At 40.5% G+C, this 25,140-nt stretch overlaps 1 protein-coding gene across 1 annotated transcript in view; it reads right to left on the bottom strand.

The window, feature by feature from the left end:
• chchd6b (coiled-coil-helix-coiled-coil-helix domain containing 6b) overlaps positions 1–25,140 on the bottom strand; it is a 51,552-nt gene that overhangs the window by 8,929 nt on the left and 17,483 nt on the right. Inside the window, exons 5-7 of the mRNA XM_083972801.1 lie at positions 22,493–22,576; positions 16,059–16,129; positions 6,743–6,878 (exon numbers count right to left, since the gene is read on the bottom strand). Coding sequence (XP_083828927.1) covers positions 6,743–6,878; positions 16,059–16,129; positions 22,493–22,576 — 291 coding nt within the window. The remainder of the gene's footprint in view (positions 1–6,742; positions 6,879–16,058; positions 16,130–22,492; positions 22,577–25,140) is intronic.

Below are 25,140 nucleotides of genomic sequence, written 5' to 3'. Positions count from 1 at the left end.
AAATGAGCAGAGGCCAAAATGTCCCGACTCTGGCAGTGTGAAATGCAAATTGGATAAAAGCCTGAGAACACAAACACACGCTCTCCAGTGTCCCCCTCACTGCAGCATTATCTCCTCAACAGTAACTATTTCCAGGGTCACTGTGTTGTTAATGTAACCTTGAAACTAGCCAAAAGCGTACTACTGTATATATATACTCTTCCAAATAGTTTTAGGATATCTTTCTCTTTGTTAATCTCATTGTCTAATGGCAGGCTCATGAACACATGCTTATCCCACCAGCTGTATTTACATCCTGACAGGACATTTCTAAGCGCTGCTGTGTACAAACAGTAGGGTTTTTAATTGCTCTGTGCAAACACAGGTTTTCACTTCACCACATCATAGGTTGTTCCAGCTGTGATTGTAAATCCTCGGTGCCTTCGACCGAGACAGACAACAACTTTTTTTAGTGGGGTTTGTGCTGCTCTAACCTTCCTACACATTCATACTTGTCTCTGGCTTGTTTTGGGCAAAGTTTTCTACTTCTTCCTGCTCATTACCTGTACACTTTTGTTTACAATCATCACCATCTGCTATTCTATGTAGGCCTCCCACCTTTCCACACTGTCCAGCTCGTAGGCTCAGAGTGTGTGGATCGAAAAAAAGATGTGAAATGAAAAGATTTCCTGTGGGATGGTAAAGAAATGAAACATCCCTTTTCAATACAGTGGAGCAGGTCGGGCCTTTTAATGCCAAATAGGGTAATCATTAACATGCAAGGCTTGTTGTACTCTCAAAATCTATTGGTCAATATCCACATCAACCAGCGGTGCAGCCACTGTTTCATCGTGGCGTTGATTTAATCTGTGTTCATTTTTTAGGGCCATTGTTTTTCTGTCCTCATTTGCATACTATCAGCCCCCTATCAAGGCAAGTCTGTTTCACCTGGTGGAAATACAGATGCTGATTTCCAAAGCGCGCTGCACTCGTTAAAAGCTGTAATTGAGACAGATTTCTGATTACCTTTAAAAATAGCACCATGAATCCATGTACAAATGCACCTGTTCCACGTACTTTGTTGTTATAGCAATGCTCCATATATGTAGTGTGGGCAATCAAGGGAGAAACAGAGTGGCACTTAACCAAGCATCTCAGAGGCCAACACATGCTCACACACACTCTCACATCAGGGGAGACAAATGCTGCAGTCAGGAGACCAGTGGGTTAAAGTGGGTTAAGTATTTGGGATACAGTGGGAAGTGTTGCTCTGAAGCCATTGGCCCCGGCTGATGGTATTAAATGGCACAGCACTAGCATTAGCATTCTGCAAATGGTGGGCGCTGGAGGCCTGGTATAGTGGAGGAAGGGGATGTGCTTTCTTACAGCAAGTGGTGGCTTGAGAAACGTTTGTTATTGAGTGTGACTTTGAGGTTGGTTGTGTCTTTTTCTCACTGAAGAGGAGGGTAAGGGAGAAGACAGATGATCACAGGTAAAGAGAGCAAATACACACACACACAGACAGACACACAGAGTATAAAAGCTTCCAATGACAATGACCATATAGTGGTAATATATAAGATACGGCCTAACGTCACACCAAAGAGAGACAAAACCCACAAAGCTTCATGATAACACAGGGGCCTTGGTGAGCTGACATTTAGCCTGCATCCCTCACACACACACACGTGCACACGCACACACTTAAGGTCCCATATGCATGACAATAGCCCATGACCAGAGATACTGACAGGAGAGGGACAGGGGAGTGATAGCAGAGAGGGGGTGCAAGGCCATCTCCAAAAGAAACTGCCTTTAATGGATGGCTGGGGGAAAATGTGTGAAAAATGTGCTAAAGTATATGTGTCTGTACTCGTGTGTGTGTGTGTATGCCTGAATCAACATAAAAACATAAAAGAACTTTTGAGTGACATATAAGGAAGGCTGTGCGAGTGGAGATAGTGAGTTGGATGGACTTCAAGCGGCAGAGAGAGAAAGTAAGATAGATACTCCAGTGATGTTCAGATCAGGACACTGGCTGAAAACAGACAGATAAGCGGCGCAGTTGGTTTCATTGGCAAGATTGATTGACAAACACAGACAAGCCGATGGAACACAACAGATATATATAGTAGAGTTTACATAAATAAACTCTTGGAAAGCCATAAGTCAATGGCAGCCGAGTGGAAGGGACAGACCCCAGATGAGACGGTATGGGTCTGCTGCTGTGCCATTCATGCACACAAACTTTAACTTAAGCTTAAAATTGATATCCTGTGTGTACATGTGTTACTGTGTTGAAACAGTCGACTGAAATTTGACCAGAGGATATGGAAAATACAAGAAAACTGAGCTAAAGAGTTTCAGAGCTTCAGACAAATAGATGGTATTTGATAGACGTCAAGCTTCATGTACAGAAAAAGACTAAAGGAAGACAGATAAATTTATATTCAAGAAAAGCGTGAACTATATAGCTATCAACTTCAGACAAAGATTAATTTTAGGGGGGGAAAATACAGCATTCTCCCTTTAATCACAGAGAAGAATGCGTCTGCTTTAGAAAATCCTTACAAGCACATACAGATAACAAAAGAACAGAGCTTTTAAGCTGTCGGGAGGTTTTCACCAGGCTAAAAGCTTTTTCTGTTTAGTAGTCATGTTATTGTTGCACAAAGCTGAAAAATGTTGTGCGTCTTTTCTAACTCGCTCACTATTTTATCTGCCCATGCACAGACAGGCTATTCAGGTTGTTAGTTTAAACTAAATTGACCTCTTTCCCTCTGTAAAGTGCATCTTAAAAAATTTGTTGTTGGTGTATGTCAGTGATGGAATTCAAAAACTTTTGTTCCTATGTAAGATACCATAATTAGAAAACTGTTGTTGCCTTAAAGCATTTAGTTGTTACATTTCCTGGTCAGTTGTTTTTCAGATATTTCCTCGCAGTAACAAATCAAAACATGTGACATTCAGTGTGCAATACATACCACAGATGAGCTCATGTTAGATGAATGTAATTGCCTCTTTGACATAAATGATCAAACCTTCTGTTCCACTTTTGGAACAAGCACAGAGGCAAGCGTGTTCAGTGAAAGGTAAAACCTCCATTATTAAACCTTCTCAACGTCTCAACCTTAACAAAATGTTTCCTCCGGGGTCTACAGAACATTATGCTTCATAATGAAATATGATCCACTGCTCTCTTTTCATGACTAAATCTGCAGTGCGTATTGCTCCCTGTTGACCCTTAACCACCTGCAGCAATGCCGAAACTTTTCCTAGTTAAACTCGCGTCCAAGTGCTCTTCTCTGCCAAGCTGCTGGCTCTGTCAGATCCATTTATAGACAGGCAGACTGGACAGCTGCCTGTGTGTCCAGAGGGGTCTAGGGACTGCCCACTCATTTCTTTTCATTAAGTCTGACTGATTGGGAGCCTCCGGTGGCACCGTTACTCGTCTCCCCCATCTCTTTCTGACCCAGTCTCATTTGGGTTGCATGCGAAGGTGTTATTTGAATATCAACAAATGTACTCCGCATTAGTAAATACTTCCATAAAAACTAATAAAATCTAAAGTTTTGTTGCTAATAGACAGAAGACTTCAAGCTTTTTTCCCTACTGTCTGATTTTTATATGTTTTATATGTATATCATTCCATGTGTATATGCTCCTCTACTTTCACTGACCCCATCTGCCTGCACTCGACCCTGTCCAATCCTTGCCGCTGGCGTTAAAGATACTCTAAATGAAGCATGAGACCGTGGTTTAATGCGGATGCAAGTTATTACAGCAACAAGAGTTTTAAAGTAAACTCTGACAGAACCACAGGGATAGAGGTTTCAGCTCTAAGGCCATGCACAAATGTAGTCGGGTATTTAAAAAAGGAATATTTTCCCCCCACAGTTTTCAATAACAACATTGTAAACACCTGATCGTTATCATAAACATCTTCATCTACATGAACCTGGATGCAAACACTGTCGAGGGTATTTATTCGTTTATCTTTTGAGTGAACGTTGGAGTAAAACAAGTGACCTCGGAGCACCCCTTCTCCTTTGCTCCTCAACGTAATAGAGCAGTTGTGTTTGCAAGTGCAAACAAGCAAAAAACATTTGGACCAACATTAATAAGAGCACTGTTTGGACAGCATCCATAATCTCATCATAGATGTAAGATCTCACGGTAAACAAAGGTCGCACACCTGACGTCAGTGTTTTTCTGTTGCATACAGTGATGTTCGGGAACTAAAAAACTCTGTTTTCCCGTGTATCCAACACCAACAGGAGACAGGAGTTTTTAGAAATAATCATTTTTAGTGACCTAAATCTGACTTTCCGTGTGGATGAAAGGCGAAAACGCATTAAAAGATATCTGTTTTTTTCAGAAACCCAGCTGTGTACATGGCCTAAAACTATCATAATATTACAGTTCACTAACTGTAGAGGGCTTTTCTGTGAATATATGCATCTTCTTGCCAAACCTAGCAAAGACCTCACAGAGCTCTGTGGCCAGAAGTGCAGATCAGAGCCAATGCACTGGTTAATGCCAGTGGTAGAGGTTTAATATGGGAAGACGGATGCGTGGAGGATGGGAACTGGAGGAGAACGAGATGGATCAACAGTGACAGCAACATGAAAGAGCCATGGGTGAGCAGATAATACGCACGATAGCCTGGATGAGTCAGAGAGAAAGGGTTAAAGAAGAGGTGATATTTGATGGATGTAGTTGAATAAAACACTAAAATATGACGTCTTTTATTTTCACACATTTATATCTTAAATCTAGGAACATTAATGTGCCTCTTTAAGTTTGAGCTTGGGACATAGCTCTTCAAAAGTCTTAAAGGTCAACCTGAAAATCCCACCCTCTTCAAAAGAGTAGTGCAGGTCACTCTTGAAAAGCCAGATTTAATCTCGGTTAGATTATCCCAAGAAAGAAAGGTTAGACGGAGAAGATTTTGGCGATAAAATGCTTCAGATCACGACTTTCCTTCTCCAATGTTATCAAATAAAAAAGACAAAACTTTTAGAAATGTGGGAATTCCAGGCAGAAAAACTATTTTTAACAAATAATATAGTTCAAAAACAGTTGGGTGTACAGTACCATGAGTTGGACGGTGGTTTTTATTCTCTCTCCACTTTACAATTTCTCTTCAGAAGACAGTGTAGGATCAAAGTCTTTCCAAGTTTTCAGCCTGCAACACTCATGGTGATTGATACAATGTCTTATACTTTTTAATTTATTTGCCCTTTTACTCAGTCTGTATTCAGTGTCTCTCCTTTTCTTTCTGTGTCTGACTCTCATTCACACTCACTCTGTCAAGGATATGCCTGATTGAATCTGAATTAAACAAGTGCCTCTCTTTTTATAAAGAGAAAAACAGCTTGCCTCTTCTCTGCATTACAACCTATTCTTGAAAACATAAACACTCACAATCTGAAATTGTATAGCACATGCTCACAAAACACTGACAGCTTCACAAACACATATACACTGTTTTTCCCCCCTAAAGGGCACCGTCCCTCTCGCAAATGGATCTTTTGAACCAGTTTAAAAAGAGCGATTGCTTTTATTGTGAGCGCTTGCCTTGCCTTTTATCGACTGTTTAAACTGCCAAATTCACCAATTGTTGTTTTGTCTTTTATCTAGTTTGGAGCCATATCAGTGTATTTTGTCGCGATAATAATGTGCAAATTGCTCCATTCATTATTGTTTTTTGATGGAGAAATTGGGTAAAATAAGCACTTTGTAGATAAGCGTAGGGTCTGAACGCTATTTGCGAAAGCATCAGCAGAAAGCAGAAGGCATTTCAAAGCGCCGAATGCTAAAACTGATTTTAATACACTAATAACGGTGTAATCATCCTATCAGAAAGTTCCAAAACACAGTGTATGCCTGGTGACTTATAAATCCACTCAATACGCATGTCTCATTGATTTGGCTTCCTATTTGAAGTGTCAAAGTAGCCAACATGCACATAGTTTTCTCAGAAGTTTACTGATTTGGTATAAGGACTGAAAGGATTATTCATCTCTTCACCTTTTTGTTCCACTGTCACACTCACAGTCGAGCTTCTTCCAGGTCTGACTAATTAAGTGTTATCCTTCTATGAGCTTTAAAAAAAAGAGTGCAAGCAAATTAAAAACATGTATCTTAAAAGTGTATCGCTCAAAGGGAATGAGCGAGGAGTGATAATGGAAGGGGTAAAAACAAAGGAAGTAGGGAAGTGATTGAAAGTAAGTCAGTGTTACCTGGCTGTCACACAAACATTAACACAGATAGTTTTCCCAACAGGTTGAGATTTTAGTTGTGGTGGTGGGTGGCGCAGCGTGTGACCGATGTGCACGCAGAGACCGATGCAGTTTACAGGGGATAGTCTGACCAAGTTATTTTCTGTAGCTACAGGTTACTGATCTTCCCTCACACATAGATTATTGGTAGATGCTAGCTGGACAGCTGTGCACAGAGAAGCCTCACTCTGCTACTGCAGCACAGGCAGCTCTGTTATGTGTGTGGCCAAAAAATTCATTTGTAGAGTGAAATAAAGTGTTGCAATGGAAGATTTTGCCAAATTGAATGAGAAAGTGTGTGATTTTATCAACCAGTTAAGGTTTTAATCAGAGCGTATATAATGGAAACACTGATACCTATTACAGCAGCCTAACACTGCTACAAAACCAAGGAGTTATATGAGCATCGTGCTCAAAAAACAATATATTCTTTATTCTCTGATGCACACACAGTGCAGAGTAAGTTGCCCCTTGCCTACCTTCTTAGCTTGCTGGACACAGGTCATGTACTGTCTGGCCAGGCTGGAGCAGTGCAGGGTCTGCTGTGGATTTTCTCTGTAGCATTGGAGCACCTTAGTCTGCAGTTCAGCGCACACAGACATAGCCTGCCGGGGCCTAGAAACACAGGAAAGAGAGGTGGGGTCAGTGTGATTATAACACATAGTACCAGCTGAAAACACTTGTTCTGGGCTGCAATCATCCTGTTGTTCCTTTGTGACAGCTCAGTGGATTGCCTGTTTCAACAGAGCCTCCTGTTTTGAAAATCAAAGCGGTAGTTTTGCACCAGGTGTTATTACCCGGTATTCAGTATTGACAGCAAATGTCAACAGAACGACTGACTAATTAGGATTCAACGCTGCCCATTCATTATCAGATATTAAGCCATGCTTCCTTTAAGGGCATTGTAAAGCTGTTAAGTGTAACTAGCACTTTGCTTTCTCAAGATAACATTTGCTCATGTTCGGCTGCAGTTACTACAGGATAAACCGACAGTTTTATTCTGTCAATGATGAAAACGGCACAATGTCAGTCTTTGCTGCCTTTGAAACCATACATCAAATAATCATGACTACAAAGAGGATCACTGGCCCAACAGAAATTTCAACAACAAAAAGGTTTGTATCTGAAAAAGAGAAGAAAATAGTCCAGAACTACGGTAGCTCCACTAAATCAAGACAAAAGGTACAGGTGAATAAACCTCACTGACTCCGTGAAGTTCAACTGAGTAGATTGTGGCAACAGCAGCACCAACAATTTCTGGTTTGTGTCATTAAAGCCTATGATGAGCAAAAGAAAATAAAACACTTGAGATTGTTTGAGGTTTGTTTTAGCTGCAGTTGGAGTAGCTAAGATAGTTTCCAAGGCTTCAAGGTGCAGCCTGTGGAGACACATGAATTATGCATACACAAAGCAGCTTAGGAGTCAAAGTCAAACTTTCCCTTTTCTTTTTATCTTACTCACACAAACAGTACATGTGTGTAGACAAAAGCACACAATCACATCCACACCCACAAAAAAACACTCAGACATATACACATACACACAACACAGACACACACAGACATACACGAACAGGTAGTGAATGCTAATCCTACACGAGGGTAATCCTTGAGTGCTCTGTTGCTTGTGGTAATTTACCTGCTGTTGTGACAGAACTCGTAACTGGGAGGATTGGAATATGGATATGTACACACACATGGTAATACATACACACAGAGACAGAGAGACATAACTTATCATTCACCGTGCGGCATCCGGTACAAGATCTCACACACACACGTAGCCGACTAGCAACAGAAAAGAACACGACAGATTAAATGGATAAATAAGATAGAATAGAATAGAATAGAATACGGTGGAATATAATAGAAAAAACAATCACATCATATGACCGTCATCCACATTTTGCCCAGTTGTCATGTGATTAGAGATGTTCAAATCAGATTTTTTTTTTCAGAGCCCCCAAAGCTGCTCTCATTCCTTCAAATCTCAAGAATGATGGTTTAACCTCAGATTGGAGGAAACGTGATTAAAAAGTTGAATAGAATAGAATAGAATAGAATAGAATAGAATAGAATAGGAGATATAGAATAGAAGATCCTGTACCTCTGTCTCCTCCCTATGCGTGACTTTATGATATGAAATATTTTGCACAGACAGCAGGAGGTGGCGACATGTCAGTTCCTTCTTTCTATAAATGTAATGTAATGTAAATGTATAATGAACATGATGTTGTGATGCGGCTGTGATATTTCAGGCCATGTACCAAGACCGTGCTGTGGAAAGAGCCAGAGACACAGAGACAGGAAAACAAAATTAGTGTTAATTTTGATGAGGAATGAGATGCATGACTTCATTTGACATGATGGGACATGCCTTTTTATTTTGGGAGGCTGACCACCTGAGATTCACTCACACAAACCCCACACACACACATGCTGGCTTTGAGTGTGTGTGTGTGTGTGTGTGTGTGTGTGCACAAGATAAACTGTACACATGGAAAACTGTGTGAGAATTTCCTCTACACTGGTGTGTGTATTGTGTCGTCTCGGTCTGTGTGCCTATGTGTGCCTGCGTGTGCAGTGGAGGGTAGAGCGACAGGATTAAATAAATCACTGACGGAGAGAATATTCATGAAAAGGGAAGTGAATGCAACCAGGGAAGGAGAGAGAGGGAGGGAGGAGGAGGAGAGGGGTGGGGGGGCAGAGAGAGAGAGAGAGACAGCGAGACTGAGAAAAGGGGAGAACATGACAGTGCAGTGACATATTAAATGACAAATAACCCTTGCAGCTCTCACGGACAAACAGTAACCCATTGTACCTCTGCAGCATCATGTGGTCTTTGTGGAATGTTTTGCTAACTGTCATTCAGATCGACCACTGATAAGGTCTATACATTGCACACATGTTAACACGAGTGGACAAGCTGGGTACACTCAGAGTCTGGCTTGAATTATTATTAAAACACTTCATAATGTTATGATATGGGATATACAGTAGGATTTGATGCTGAATGTCTCTCATTCAAAGTAAGAGAACGTTATAAACATGTGGGATTGAAAGGAGGGGATTTGAGATTTAAGGTCAGACCTTTAAAATACAGAAAATGAAAATGTTGTTGTTGTGTGTGTTGTTTAAAATCTATTGGGAAGAGTTTCAATCGCACGATTAAACTTGTGCGACTGGTTGATGTTCGACTTTTCACTCTTGACAGCTGGTCGGCATTCTGAATTACTCCCTTAGAGAAGGAGATAACAGCAACAATAGCCCCAAGGTATTAATCCAAGCTCAAGTTAAAAAAAAGAGAGAGAAAAAAAACTCATTCTTTTCTCAATTCAACAAGAGAAACTTTCTGATAGCAGGAGTGTTTTAATAATGGAATCTGAAGCAGAAAATTGCCTCTGCTAATCTGCACCAACTGCCTCGTTTGACTGAAATTAAAGGTGAGCTCTTATTAGAAAAACATTAGCCGCCCCAGCTAGTTTGATAGCTAACTTTCACAGGGAGAAGAAGCAAAACAACATTTCAACTGCTTTCTGCCTGTGTGACATTTTGCATAAATACGTGCAGAGTTGGTGGAGAATGATTTAGGCTGAAATCGTTAAAGTTTCTCATTATTTTTTTGTCTCACCTTGGCAGTGTGTGGTTTTTATGAAGAGAGCTCAAGTTCTGCGCTACTGCAAAGCGTGACATTGGGGAATAAAGCAATAAGAAGAAAAGGGAAAGATTGTAAAGGCGTAGCATTTTATTATTCTCTGTGTCTAAGTTGGTGTTGTTTGTGTTGGTGTGTGTACGTCTATGTGTGTGTGTGTGTGTGTGTGTGTGTGAATGGTTATTAATGTTTGATGACAAGGATTTGGGTTCCTTTAAAGCAGCAGCCATGGCATTGTACTTTTGGTTTTTAATATTACGCTGAGTGGAGGGGAAGAGAAGAGAGGATCAAAGATGTCATGGCTCGGGTGAGATCAAAAGGAATGACAGCGCATGCATCTACGTATTGTTAGAGGCTTTGTAAAGCTTTTATGATACTGCCGTAAGGATAACATCCACAACATTATATTTCGGCAGGCGGAAGTCTTACTTTTAGAAACATATGAAATCAGAACTACAGATTTAGTTCATAAAGCCTGTCAGGGACTGTCATAACTCAGCGACTGTGATTATTCTGGTAGTCATAATAATCACTTATCCCACCTTTGCTAAGTGATGCAGCACTTCTTAAATCCTAAACTCACATGTCACAATATGACAAGACCCCAAAAACCTTCACCAAGTTTAATCTCAACCCCGATGTGACGCTTACAAAGTCTCTGTCCTCAAATGGGAATAGTAATCAAAAACAACTACAAGTTATGGACTGAAGACAGACAGAACTCCGTCCGTATCTTCATACGCTGACAGCTGAAGTACTGAGGGGAGATAGGAATGTAGGAGAACAATTCGCACTCTGTTAGCCCGGCTGATTGATCCCCACCAAACTCACTTTGTGGGAATATATAGAGAGAGAGATGGGAGGGGATAAGGAGAGTGTTTCATTAAAACAGGTGACATGCGGGAACAAGATAAGGTGCACATGTGCATGTGTGTTTGTGTGTGACATCTCATCGCTGATAACTTTTCAATCAGTGGAACTTGCGGTTGGATGACTCACTCGTGCTGTGGGTGACGTGGGGTGAGACATGCTCTTTGGAGCGTTTCGCTGCTATCACTCCCCATCGCTAGCCTTTTTATCATCTACAATTTCAATTCCAGTTTTCGTGTGTGATCTAATTTGAAAGGTCCTTTTCTTTCAACAACTTCACTTTTCTTTTGAGAAAGTGTCGCTTTCAAACTTATAAAGCACAGCGAGTGTAGTGAATTATGTTAGCACATTATTTTTGCACGATAAAATGCTCTGTTATCACATTAATCTCCTACTTCGCCTGGAGGTTATTGTATTACATATGGTCTGCTGCATGTTGCACTGCTCGGCTGAATATATACAGTGTGCCAGGTAGACTGCTGCAATTTAATGTCGCCTGCCGCTCGTCACTGTTTGAAGTCTTGAAGTATTGGTACAATACACAACATTATACATATTTTCCTGTAATAGCTAGGATTCCCTCTGTGATCAGAGAAGATATGAGGCACCATCAAGAATTATTTCACCCAGCTTCAGGAATTTCAGATATGGATACATGAATTGGTATCAGGGCAGATACTGACCATCTCAAGTCTGATCCACAATCAGATACAGTAACACTCTCAATGTAATAATAAAACTGAGTCATTCAGTTCATGTGGGCTGCTTAGTCAGTATTTACCACCACAGCAGTTCCCGACCTTACTTCACATAGAAATTAGCCCCACACAGTGTAGTATACAGAATTTAAATTTGGGATAAAAGGAACACTGGTATTGGATTGGGAATCAGTATTGGCAGATTCCCCAGAGTTGAAGAATCAGAGTCAATATCGAGGGAGAAAATCTCCAATCAGACCACCGCTGTATCCCTTCTTTTTTTATTTTTTTTTACTGTTGCGGCAAATAGACTAAATCTGAGTCTACTTACATCAACAAAATAAAAAACAATGGCTTGATGAAAAGCCGCTAGTAAATGCAGCAATAAAAATCCATGTAACCCATTAGCAAGTACTGTCCTATTGGGAAATATGTGTCTGTCTAACTGCAAAGAGCGGTAAACCAGACCTACCCGGGATTGTGAACTTTTACAGGAGTGTGTGTGAGCGTATGTTTCTTTATCCTTTTACAGACAGTCAAAGAGCTCGAGTCAGTGTGTAAGTGACTGCAGCTTTCTGTCTTAATGGTAAGTCTTTGTTGGACCACAGTGCAGACAGGCCCTGTCTCTAGTAATGACTTGCAGTCTGCTACTTTTCATGGGGGGGGCAAAGAGATCCTCACAGTGAGCTACCTGTCTGTTTCACTAATTGGACATGCTACCCACATACACACAAGAATAGACACCCATATAGAAGAAAGTAGAAATAACAAACCCACATGAAAGCAAGCTTTTAACCACAAACTGTCAGCATTTACTTCATAGTGAATCCTCACACAGACATCCACCTGAGGTTCACTTAGTTTCTGTCTTTGCTAACACTTTGAGGGTAGCAAGGTTTTTTTTTTAAGAGGATTAATGGATTTTAACATCTTAAGGTAAGCTCAGCTGCAATGTTGTGGGTCTCTTGGGTGAGGTATTTTGGGGGGAATATGGGTAGTCTCACACCCCAAGGCAAGGTTAATGGATGAACTCCTCTAAAATGCCCCCATGTTGTTGGGCAAGGCAAGTAGCAAATGGCACTAGATAATGTTTCACCACTCACTATGCCTCCACTTGAGGATAATGTTTTGGAGAGTGTGATCTCTCCAGTGTACGAAAAAAAGAGAGACAATGTCACAGGGAGCGTCCATATTGTTACGTTGTTATCGACAAAATAACCTCCTCCGGCTTGAGAGTCAGCTTTTTAGCTTTAACTTTTGCAAACTGTGTGGGGCTGCGCCTGAAATCACAGGTAGGTAATAGCAGCCAAAGTGAGGGTACAGTCAATGTCAATAAATAAGTGGAAATGACTAAGAGGAATTTGGAGAGGTGAAGTCCTCTATAACTTATCCATACCGCTGCGCCTGATTTCCATTTCCCCAAATAGGCTTATGGGGTGATATGTTTTTTCTATGGTGCTTCCAGCAGTCAGTGCAAGAATACGACTATTACAGCACAACAGAAACTATCCAGAAGACGAAGAGGAATGAAACCAAGAGGCAAAAGTGCCACATGATTTTACTTTACTTTAAATTGCTTTTTCTCATCTGATCTTTTAAGCTCAATTAATTTATTTTTCTTTCTCGTGCTCACTGAGAGCAAAAAATTCAGAAGATAGAACAAAGGCTGAGGACAATAAATAAAGAAACGTGCAGTTAAATAATGGAATTGTTTGAGAACGAGATAAATGAGACAGTAAGAGAACACAACTGGAGACAAGACACAAAATCAGAAGACATAGTGTAGCGTCATAGCGTGTTGGGCTGTGCTGTAGCCCCCCCCCCTACCTCCCTTTAACAGTGGGTAAATAGAATAATTACTGGGTGGTCAGTGTAGTGTGAAATGACAGTGTGACCACAGCACAATGAAACACTGCCCAAATGCTGACAGAACATGACGAGCACATGACTGCCTGAATACAAAGTGTGCCTGTATGTGTGGCAGAGATAGAAAGTGAAAAGGGAGTGGAAGTTGTGTGCACGCATATGTGTGTGTCTGTGCACGCAACTGAAAAAAGAATAATGAGCGACACATTATGGCAGGACAAAATGCTATTCCTCTGGCAAACTCGTGCTGAATTGATCTTCTAACCTCTTCCTTGCAGCTGTGGACAACAGCAAATCCTTGCTAATGTAACCGTTTGGACAAAATTTTGGACTTGAATTAGATGCTGCTGAATTCAATGGGCCAGGTGCGTGAGGACAGCAGTGCCGAGGATGAGGTCACTACCCATTAGTGCAAAACAGGCACAACAACCATTTATTTACTTTTTCCTCTCGCTGTTTTTTTGAGATGCACTAAAACACCTACATCACAATAATGCCCTTCATACAGCACTATATGGAGGAGAAGAGCATGCAATGAAGATTTGAAGGTTATCTTTACATGGTCTAGTAGCTCAACTTGCTGAACCTAATGATGCTGATCAATAACTAAACTGGTGCAACAATGCGGAAACGGACGCCAGTTATGATTTCGAATCATTTCCTACCTTACTTTGTATGGACGTTATAGCGGTGATGTAGAGTTTGCTTGGAATTCAATCATAGCTCCAATAAACAAATCATTTAATGAACGAAGCAACTAATTTACTCTACCTTCATTTTACAATAGAGAACACATGTTTCTAACAGGTAGACAAAGAAAAAAGCCAGTAATTAATCACGATTTGTCTTTTCGGGTAGTTATTAAAATGTATTTATCAAACTTATATCAGACCAATGAGTAATTACTTCTCTGCAGGGAAATTTCTCAATTTTTGGTTTTATTTGTTGTTTTTCAGGTGGCTCAAATGGGGCTGTAACTGAAATGTTAATTTAATGATGATGATGGCAGTGCAGGGACAAAGGTGCCTATATTGTGCTATTTACAGGTTTTGTGTTGGAGATATTTAAATCAAACTTGAGTCCTGGTTGAAGTGGTGTAAAGTAGGACACGTGAGAGAGGATAGAAAAGCAAAGGATTTATATGTTAATGAAAATCAAAAGGTGACGCATGAGCATATGAGGGGAAAAAAAAAAAAAAAAAGGGATCTGGATTAATTAGCCATCTTTCATCAGTTTTGCAATAATCATTGCCATGCACATGGGAAAAGGGAAAATGAATGGCTTCCTGACTAAATTGGATTTACTGAGCTCTTTGGCTTTGTCTCCTTCCAAAAAGGGGTGAGAATAGGTGTTATAAAGGGGCGTAAATTGGCAGGGCCCACACACTGCCAGTGCGGAGGTGATTCAGTGTTGAATCAAACTGACATGCTTTTTGACAGCAGGTGAGGTCTGAACTCTGTAATCCCACAGGAGCACCTCTGCTTCTGGCAAAATCCTGCTGTTTCTGTTTATCTAACAGCAGAATGGGGCCAAGTTAAAAGGCCAAGTCGGTAGAGGCTACAAGACAAATGATAATATAGAGGTGTATCCTTATTTTGAAAAAAGAAAAGAGGGGATGTTGATGTCAAAATCATAATCCACCCTGGCCAGAATGATGAGTCCCAATATGCCACGTGAATACATCCATTTTTATACAAATTCATACATGAAATCTAGCACCCATTCACAGCAGAGAATGTTAATCGGCTTTAGACAATTCAAGTTGTCTCTCTAAGCACTGGAAAGAACAAAGAGGGGTAAACACAGAGACAATAACACTGGTGTATTTTGCAATTTTCATTTTCTCTTTGCCATATCTAATTTTTAGATAAAAGGAGGAAGAAAGGCAGTGAACTTGAACAGAAACTAGAGGTAAATAGAGACAAAATAAGCACTGAGTGAGATCTATTGGGCTATTTTAGTGAAATGCTCCCAGAATTAATGAAATGAAACTTAAACATTGGGCCAAAATACACTACACTTAGTAGAAAATTTGACAGCCCCTCTAAGAGTAGCAATATAGATGAAAGAAGAACTAGAATCATTATTGTATCAGTATCTCTTGTTTTCTTACGATTTGCCTGTTATTACAAAAATTGCTTGATAAAAGCTCAAACTATATTCTTCAATTTCTATACATCACATCTTAAAATGGACTGGTTTATCCAAAGTCATATAACCATTTGTTTGTCATAATTGCTGTGAGAATAAAGGTTTATTCTCTCATACTGATCATTCATCTGGAGAGGAAAACGATAAACTCTGACAAGTTAATTTGATAATTTTGTCACAATACTATTATTATGGGACATATGAGGTGATAACAGTAAATTATCGCCTAGCCTCACCACTACGTGTGAAAAACAATGTTTTTACTGGCAGATGTAGGAGGTGTGGCATGCACATTAACAGCATGCAAACATCACAATCTGGTCTCTGCTCACATCTGTATTCTAACAACTGTTGTCTGGACTTCCTGCTTGCTCTGTTTCCCAAAGTGGTGAGGCTTTCCCCGAACTACCAGATAATTTCCAGGAGTATTCATAAAACTTTTTTTTTTGACTGTTAAACACAACAGTACTGAGGCAGTGCGGGAACAACAACGTAATGACTGTATTCAATGGTTCTTTCCACAGAAAATAGTGGTGCAAAACTCATTCAAAGTATTTACCGGATGTGCGTCTCAGCTTTGGTAACTGCCTGGTTGTACTGTTCAGCCGTCTCCTTGTAGTTGTCAAAGTTCTGCAGGCAAAGAGACACAGAAAGGTGTAAATCAATTCAGGGATATTTTTCAGCTCTGCAAAAGTTCCTCTTCACTTTATACTTTGAATATAAAGTAGGCTGCTGAGATGTATGCAGCTTGTAATGATATGTGAACTTGTTTCCAGACTTGAGCACTATTCAATTTTCAGCTCACATCATTGTCAGAGTACTCAAATGAAGTTCCACGAATAAGGGCCTGACAACACGCATAATATCTACATAATGTTACCAGAATTACAACATTTTTAGCGTCAGTTTGAGCTCTAATAAACCAGCAATGATAACTAAAATGTAAATACAAGCACCTGAAATGTCACAATTGTTATATTGGCAACCTAATGGACTGTTGTTAGTACGCAGCAGCATTTAAACAGCAAGTACTACTTAAGTGGTGTTCATTCATTCCTAGCAGGCAAGGTCATATACACACATACGTATATAAACCTTAACTTGAGCAATAAATGGTCACACTGTGTCATGATCTGAGCTGCTTACAAGGTGATGTACAGGCGAGGAGAAAGTCAACGGTATAAGTAGTTTTGGAAAATGTACACGTTGTGCAGCATTTTAAAGGAAACCATAGCACCAAGAATGTGTTAAACCATCAGCTCTGTGAGATGAATGATCAGCTTACAGGCTTGGTGTCAAAACAAAGGAAATGCAGTTTGTCTTGAGTGCCCCAAACACAGGGAAAATCTCCATCACCACTCTCTCACACACACACATTCTCTTCACAGTAAATCACCATTTTAAACCAATAATGGTGGCGCACATGCTTTTACTTAATTATTCCTCATATTCCCAATAGATGGGGTGATAGGAGAGAAAGATAAAGTGAAGTGACTGAGTAGGGAAAGAGATGGGATCAAACACAAACCTCCTCCACAATCCCTAGCTCTCTACTCCCCCAGTGCCCCCTAGTCATTTCATATCTTATTATTTCACGTTGATCCACAGACATGCTTTCCCTGATCTGGATGTCTGGTGTCTGGTAAAACTCAAGCAATGTCATAGGCATGTTTTTTCCCTAATCCTTTCTGCCGGTGTCCCCTACAATGTAATAATCTGCCCCTTCATCGTTCCCTCTGCTGTTCTTTAAAGAAAGAATTGTAAAATAGAAAGTATATTATCTGCCCCTTCAATGCCAGTTTCTTATCAATATGATAAGAAACTGCTGCAGTTAATTGTCTGTTATTATTTCTGTTCATAACATTGTCTACCTCATCTACTTATTGCCATCCCTGGTAAAGATTTTTCAGGCTTTGGCACAGGAGAGGATGACATCCTCGTTCCTAAATCTGCCAACAAAGCTCTGACTGGCACACAGCTGAAAGAGAAACTGGAAAATGTCTGGAAACAAGCTAAAGACAATGTACATCAGAGGAGAAATTAATAGCGCAACCATCTCCTGTTTACCTTTCGTTATCTGAGTTTGTGTTCCTTTTGACTGTCACGGTAATTCAGAATGTGGAAATGCCAAACATCCCTAGGTGTAAGGCTTTATCCCTGCCAGTTATGTCTTCTGGCTGTGTTACATTGGATTATCTAGGGAAAGGAGTCAGGATTAGACTCCTGTTGCCACTAAGTCTCCCCAATGCCAATGTGTGGACTAGGCTTAAATACCACACCTCGGCAAGGGGGTAACGTATGCAGCGCCAAAGACTGGAGGTCAAGTATGCTTCATCCCAGTATCATGAACCTTGAGAGTAAAAGACAGTTCAAGAGCTCAGGGCGTTTGCTCAGATGTTTCATTAATGTTCTGAGAACTAAACATTACCATTTAATGCTTCAATGGGAAAGTGTAAGAAATCAAATCCTGGATTTCTGGACATTAAAGAGACAGTAAGTATCACTTCTTGTTGGAGAAGAGTAAGCTAATACTTAGCCTAGCTCTAGGGGAATATGTGGCAGGAAGTTAGCCACATGTTAGCAACTTAGCCTTCAGCCTCAGGTCAAGGGCTCAGTGGGAACACTCAGAGGATAGCTGAGCTGAAACTTGAAAGTCTGTGGTGGTTGCCTTGTGGGACATCCAGTGTTTGAGCCAAGATTTTTTTTTTTTTTAAATACGGACTCCACAGGGGTATAAACCCAATGGTGCCTCTGATTATGCAGGACAGAGAGAGTATGGCATCAGCAAGGTAAAGTGAACTTTTCTCAATTGGTTTATTTCAGACTCTAGCTTGAAGGTTTGGAACGGTCCAGATCCACTTCCACTTAGAAAAGGATTAACAAATGCCTTCTCTTCCCCTTTTCCCTGTTTGCACTCTACCAAGACCATAAGAGTTAGCAAGAGCAGGGAATGTAGTAAATACGAAACTGGATGATTGAAAAATGGGACATGTGAAAACACATCCATCAGCAAAACCTCCATTTCCAATTTCAATCTCCCATCTAAGGAAAAAACTGACTGCTAAAGCTACCTGTCTGGCTTTAAAGCTAACAAGAGATTTTAATATTAGATAGTAACCTGGGCAACTGATGCTCTACTACATACTGAAGGGCTGCAACATTCATAAAAAACAAAACAAAACATGAGATTCATGTAATTTGACAGTATGAATTGACAACAAATGCCAAATCTGTTAAATTGGCACTACTGCTTTAAAATATTGCTTTGTGAATACACATTTTTGCCAGTGTTGCCAAGTCACACACATTCCCTCTTCCATGAGTCCAACATAAATCAGAAACTTGTAAATAATGTGCTTTGGAGAGATTACTGTGAATCTCACTTTTTGGAGCTTCTTCTAAACGGGAACCAATTCGCATTTTCCCGTTCTGGCCAAAGCATCTCTTCTGTCTCAGAGAAAACACACAAATGCAAACTAGCAGTAACAACACTCTGTGTATTTCATGCATGGAGAGAGAAAAACATGGGTAATTTGATGGTTATGGGAGGGACCTCGTACAAGTACTACTATCACGACTCTGCTCTTGCGAATAAAACTGGGGAATACGGGGACAATGAGGATAATGGAGGTGTGAAAGTAGTGTTTGGACTGGCAGGTTCAGCTTATCCTGTTAATTTTTTTAGAGGGTTGGGGGACTGCAAGCTTGTGTGTTGTTTTTGTGTGTATCAACATGTTTTTGTGTCTATTGACAGACCAGACCCTGAGCAACAGCCCCAGCTCAGCTCTCATGACACCAGAGAAGTGGCAGCACTATCACTGGCATACATACTCTGAGCTCTTCCCAGCCATTTGCACCCATGGGGACAAAAGCCCAATGTGGAGAGACAGAGAGGGGGAGGATGATAACTCTCAATGGGGGAAAGCAAGGTTTTGGGGGTGCTGGAAAGGCTCATGGAGGGGATTAGTGTGGTTTGCACGTGTGCCGCATGTGTGTGCGTGTGTGTAAGCTTGCATACGTGCAGGTGTGTGACTAAATCTGTGTTTGTATTTGAATGCTTGTGCTCAAATGATCCTTGCACGCACACTCGTCTGAACACCCTCCAGGAGCCGTGGATTGAGATGGGCTGATGTCAGGATTTTGAGGGAGGGGTTGCTTCACGCTCTACACTTGGACGAAGGCGGATTAATTTTTTTTTTTTTTCAGAGGCAGCAGTCAACAAAGGGGAGAAGAGGGGATTAAAAGAGGTGAATTTTAAACTGAGACTTGTTTACAGAGTCACAGGGTATGTTGCCACATGAAGACAGATATACTCCACCTGTACACTGCGCAGAGATTAGAGGGGCTTCCACAAATAAACCAGAGAGAGAGAGGGAGGGAGGGAGAGAGAGGAGGAGGAGGAGGAGGAGAGGAGACATGGAAGATGTAGTGGGATGTTTGGGCTTGTTTCACTTGGGATGTCTTCTGTTGTGAGGAAGAGGGGAATTGCTAACTTGTGCAGCGCCTGGTCACTCCATCACAATTACTTTTGAAGTGACAGGAAGTGCACAAACCTGTCTCAATGACCACACACACACACACACACACACACACACACTGCAAGCTGCTTTCTGATTTGTGCCAGTCGTGGGACTCGGACAGCATCCGCAGCCTGTACACAAACACACTACAAGTCTGTTATCATCATTCATCCCTTCGGCAAACTGGCCACCACAGAGAGTGTTTGTGTGTGTTTTCATACAGGTAATCAGTCACATACACAAACACGCACATGGTTACACACACACAATTATTAGCCTATTAGAAAGGGCTGCTGCTAAGCCAGAGTAAATTGTTGATTCAGAGGAAGATCACACACCAATTACCAGTGGATTCTCCCTCTAATCTGGCTGCTCTTACATTTGATTTAAATCTCTGCTTGTGATCATCAAGACACCAAAACTAAACTGCATGAACATGAGCGCTCGTGAGTCTATTTCTTTACTGCACAAAATGGTATGGCACTGTTTATATTTAATATATATTTAGACAATTTCATTCATCACCTTGAAATCTCTGCTGCAATGCACTAATACAGCAGGATCTGACACCATATGGGATAAACAGCGAGGGAAGCACAGATGGAGCAATGTAAAGCTTTCATTATTTATGTGAAAAGTGAGACATATTACTGTGTGAATTTGTGTTTTGCACTTATGTTTATGCTATGTGTCAGCCACAATTCAACTTTTAAGTGGCCATTTATTTTGACCCAACTGGAATTTGCCACAGGTATGAGAGAGTGAAAGAAGGAAAGATAAGCAGGGGAAAGGAGAGATGCATGAAAGGAGGCCTGGATGAATGGAAGGCTAGATGGGGGAAATGAGGGAAGAGAAGAAGGGAGATGGACGCCGGCTCAGGATAAACCGTCTGTTTAATGCTCAGTCCATATAGCCTCTTTATCTCTTGCTCTCAGTCCTCCTCTTTCTCACTCCCTCATCCAAATGCAGGTCAGCTGCAAGCAAGTGAGGGGTGAAAAAAGTGATAGAAAAAGGGACTGCGGCGGCGAACGGAGGAAGATAGAGCATCCTCCGCTCTTCTGCCAATCAGTCTCTTCCGTCAAGCATTGCAGTGTGTGCTGCTTGCTGTATGGTGTGCAAGGGGCTCCTCCATTTAACTTGGCTATGTAAAAGGTTTTCTCAGAGGCCTAAAGGAGGCGAGTGCCAGGGACTAGATAAGGTCCTCAGTCTGCCTGATGGGCCCCGCCGGAGGGAAGGAGAGAGACGGGGAAAGGGGAGGTGGGGGAGTCAAGTCCCAAGGAGTGTCTCCTGAATACTGTAGGGAGAATTGAGGGTGTGAGAAAAATGGGGTGAGGTGGGGAGGGTGTCTGGAGTGCATATGTGTGTCTATCTGTGCCTTTTCACCATTATTATGATATTGTTTTCAATAACATTTTTCATTTTTCCTTCACGTATTCTTTGTTCATCCAGCAGATTCTACCTTCAGTGTGCTTGTCATCTACATTTTCCTCAGTTTCATTCCTTTATTTCCTTAACTTGCAACCTGCATTTTTACTTTCATGTCTGGTTTGTCCTTTAATTCTGCTTATAATTAAGAGCTTAATGTAGTGTTTTTTCCCTCCCCTACAATTACACACCAGCACCAACCTTGCTTCTCACAAATCTTTGCACAAACACAAGTTTACTCATTATAAAGCAAGCAAACAACAGTGCTAGTGGCTTTTAAAGGGTGCAAAATATCAACTGTGCATTAGTGTTCAGGTGGAGGGAACACAGGTCATAATTTCTTAAAAGCACCCAACAAACTGCTCTTATTCTTTCTTTTTTTATATATATATTTTGTGAAAAAGACTGAGTTGCAAAAGGACATAGTGATGAGAAAAGCACAGTACATTTGATTAGGCAAGTGAAGCTCTCTGAGAGGCCGCGCTGTGAAAACTCTCTTGAGTGCTGGTCCATCAACAGAGAGTCGTGACTCTCATCCGTCTGCTGAAACTTTCAATTCATTTACATTTACATTTAGACACCAGTATGTGGGCTTGACATTTCCAAGATAGGAAAGAGTGTCTTCTGTCTCAACAAGATTTTACTCTCCAAGGAGCCTGAGTAATATGTCACCTTAAGACTTGTTTTGCTATTCCTGATGTGTTAAGACTTCTTTTTAGTGAAAGCCTACAAGATGTTTTTATCTCATTAGTGAGGTCTCCAGTTATACATGTCAAAAATTTTAAGTGCTAGTATCTTGCTTTCTAAACCGCCACAAAAAATCTCAAAGAAAATGATGAAAAGGAAGATGGCCAGACTCACTGATTTACATAAACTAATGTCAGCTCCTCTATGATTTCATAGAGCAGGTCTCACTTTTCAAAACTACTTTCTTTTTAATTGAACATCCTGGGATGCAATTAATGTACACATTGAAGGACACATGTTTATATGAGCGCCATTCCTTTTCATGGTATGCCTGTTTATACGATGGAAAACCACTCCTTACCTTTTTCTCTAGTATTTCTAGTTGATCCTTATAGAAGCTGGAGATGCTGGCCAGTTCTTTCTCTTTGTTATCCAGTCGTTTGGCCTGAAGAACAAGGAGAGGAAGATGAAACATAAGAGTTAAAAAAAAGAATATACAGTAAGGAAGTAATTTCATTATTTACACCTGACAACTTACTAAACGAATATAAACCTGTATAGGTCTGTATAAATACTTAATTTTGACTGGCTGGGAAATTAGGAGAAGGAAATCATTTTGTGGTCCATTTAATAAATACGAATTTTCATTTTACCATGTTTAAGTTGACATAGTCACTAAGTGAGTAAAATAATGCTAAGGGTAATGGGATATAGCAGCACATTCAATTTCATACAGTGGACACCAGTGACAGGTAAATGTTGGGGAAAGAAGGAATAAGGCAACTTTCACTGTTCAACAGACAACACACAACAATTACAGTGGAAAGACAAAACTAAAGGACAAAACAACTATGGTATCAAATATCAGTCAACTCTATTTCATATTCCAGTAACAAAAAACATATTAAAGTCATATCATATAATATTATTATGTTTGACAACCTACAAAACACAGCTTCAGAGTGTTTACTGGAACCATTTTCAGTCCTGTGTGAACATGATGTAACTGACCTACAGTATCAGCTAAAGCATTGCTAACTTATGTTGGGATACAACTTTTCTGCAAAACATTGAAAAGTTTTCATCTAACAACAAACTTATGTCCACAACAATTTTGGAAACCAATGTAGAAGTTATCTATACCCTCCTGAAGTGTGCGGCTATAGCGACAAATGGCAAGTTTTTGTTTTTGATGTATATTATTATTGCAATAACTTAAGATGTGTTTCTTCATCCATGCACTTCTTCATGGGTACATTATGATATCGTTATGAATATATGATGCTTGATGGAAAATCAAAGATACCATTCATGGAAAGGAAAGGACATCACATCTAAACTTCATGGAAAACACAACAAAATGGCTTTTTAAATAGGGAGTCTACAGTATCTAACAGAACTTACAAAACTACTGTGGTGGCATGTAGCTGGCACAGTGGCAGCAAGGGTGGACATGGCGTTGCTGGCATTATGATGAGGTGAAACACTTTAATAAGCCCGCTGAGCCAAGCTTTGACAGGCAGCAGATTGGCTGAAGGCTGAAGACCCATAGTTTGGGCCAATGGCGGAGCATCATGCAAGCAGAAGAAGATAGGAGGCAGACGTCAGAAAGAAACGCTGTGAAAACAAGTTGCCAGTGGAGCTTGAGGTTGTAACTGCACATGCACTAGGGATTTTAAATAAAACATTCACTTTGAGGAAAGATTCACCAGAAGATGCAGTATGACTTTCACGATGGAGCCACTTTGTTTTAGCAGGATATGGCTTCACAGTGTGGCAGAATTATAACACAGTAGCATAGAATGGAATGAGAAGATTAAATGTATGATAAATATTAACTGTAATATAATAATAAAGAATAATGAGGACCTATGGAAAAAAAAGGAAATTAGAGAGAGGGATAATCAATAGATATGTGAACATTTGAAATTGAAGATAATAGCAGTTTAGCTGCACAGCAAGCACACTAACCTACCTTGATCCTTCACCATGCCAACAGCATCACTGACCAATGTCATTTGAGTTAATCCAATCATAATATTACAGTGCAGATTTACATTTTTTAACTTTTTTGCACACACACTGACAGTGATTTGTTTACCTATATAGATGAGAGGGTTGCCCGCACACTCTTGCAGGAGGTCACAGTGATTTATTCAGCACAAACGTTTTCGACCATGTGTGGTCTTCATCAGGTGCCAGGCACTGCACCTCAATAGCCTACAGCATGATGTGCGTATAAAAACCTCCTTTTACCTATATAGATCACATGAAGTTTCTTGATATGAAACAAAATATTAAATCTATGTTTTCATGATTCATATAACATAGAAAATTGGCAGATTTGAACCCACTAAACCCAATATGAAGGGCAGTGAGCTGGATAAAAAACTTGCAGCTTGGTGTAGGATCTTAGTGCCTGAACGCATCTGTCAGAAGTTTGGTCATGCTGTGGAGAGTGTGCAATAGATAAAGAAGGACCTGAACATTAAACAGCTGCACAATCTGAATCACACATAATGGCTGAAATGCATAAAAGGAAAGATAACGTGCACATGGTGAACACAGACTGGTGGACGTCTCTTTGGAATCAACACATTCCCTTAGAAGTTTAAATTAGATCCAAAGTACAAGAATTAAATACACAAATCAATCAGTACTAGGGCTTATGAGCACACACTGTTTCTAACCCATAAGGATAATGAGGGAGGTTGTACAACAGCACTGTGAACATAATATGGTGTATGAACACAGTGAAGCTGAACGGGGTAAAGTAGCAAAAGGCAGCAATGGGGTGTGGATTTATGTAGCATTTAAAAATGTAATTATTTTGTATTACAACATACAACCAGGCACACACAGACACACATTTTGTGTGATCGTGTAATGGCGACGGATTGTTGTACCCAAGTTGTGCATTAGAGAATGTGATAGAGATCTGATGGAGCAACGGCATCTTCTCAGGCTGATCTACTGATCCTCTCTGCTCTCAACTGATATTCTTAATAC

The sequence above is a fragment of the Trachurus trachurus genome, assembly GCF_905171665.1.
Source record: "Trachurus trachurus genome assembly, chromosome: 5".
NCBI lineage: Eukaryota > Metazoa > Chordata > Actinopteri > Carangiformes > Carangidae > Trachurus > Trachurus trachurus.
The sequence above is the reverse complement of the archived record's forward strand: the minus strand, read 5'-3'. Positions and strand labels throughout refer to the sequence as shown.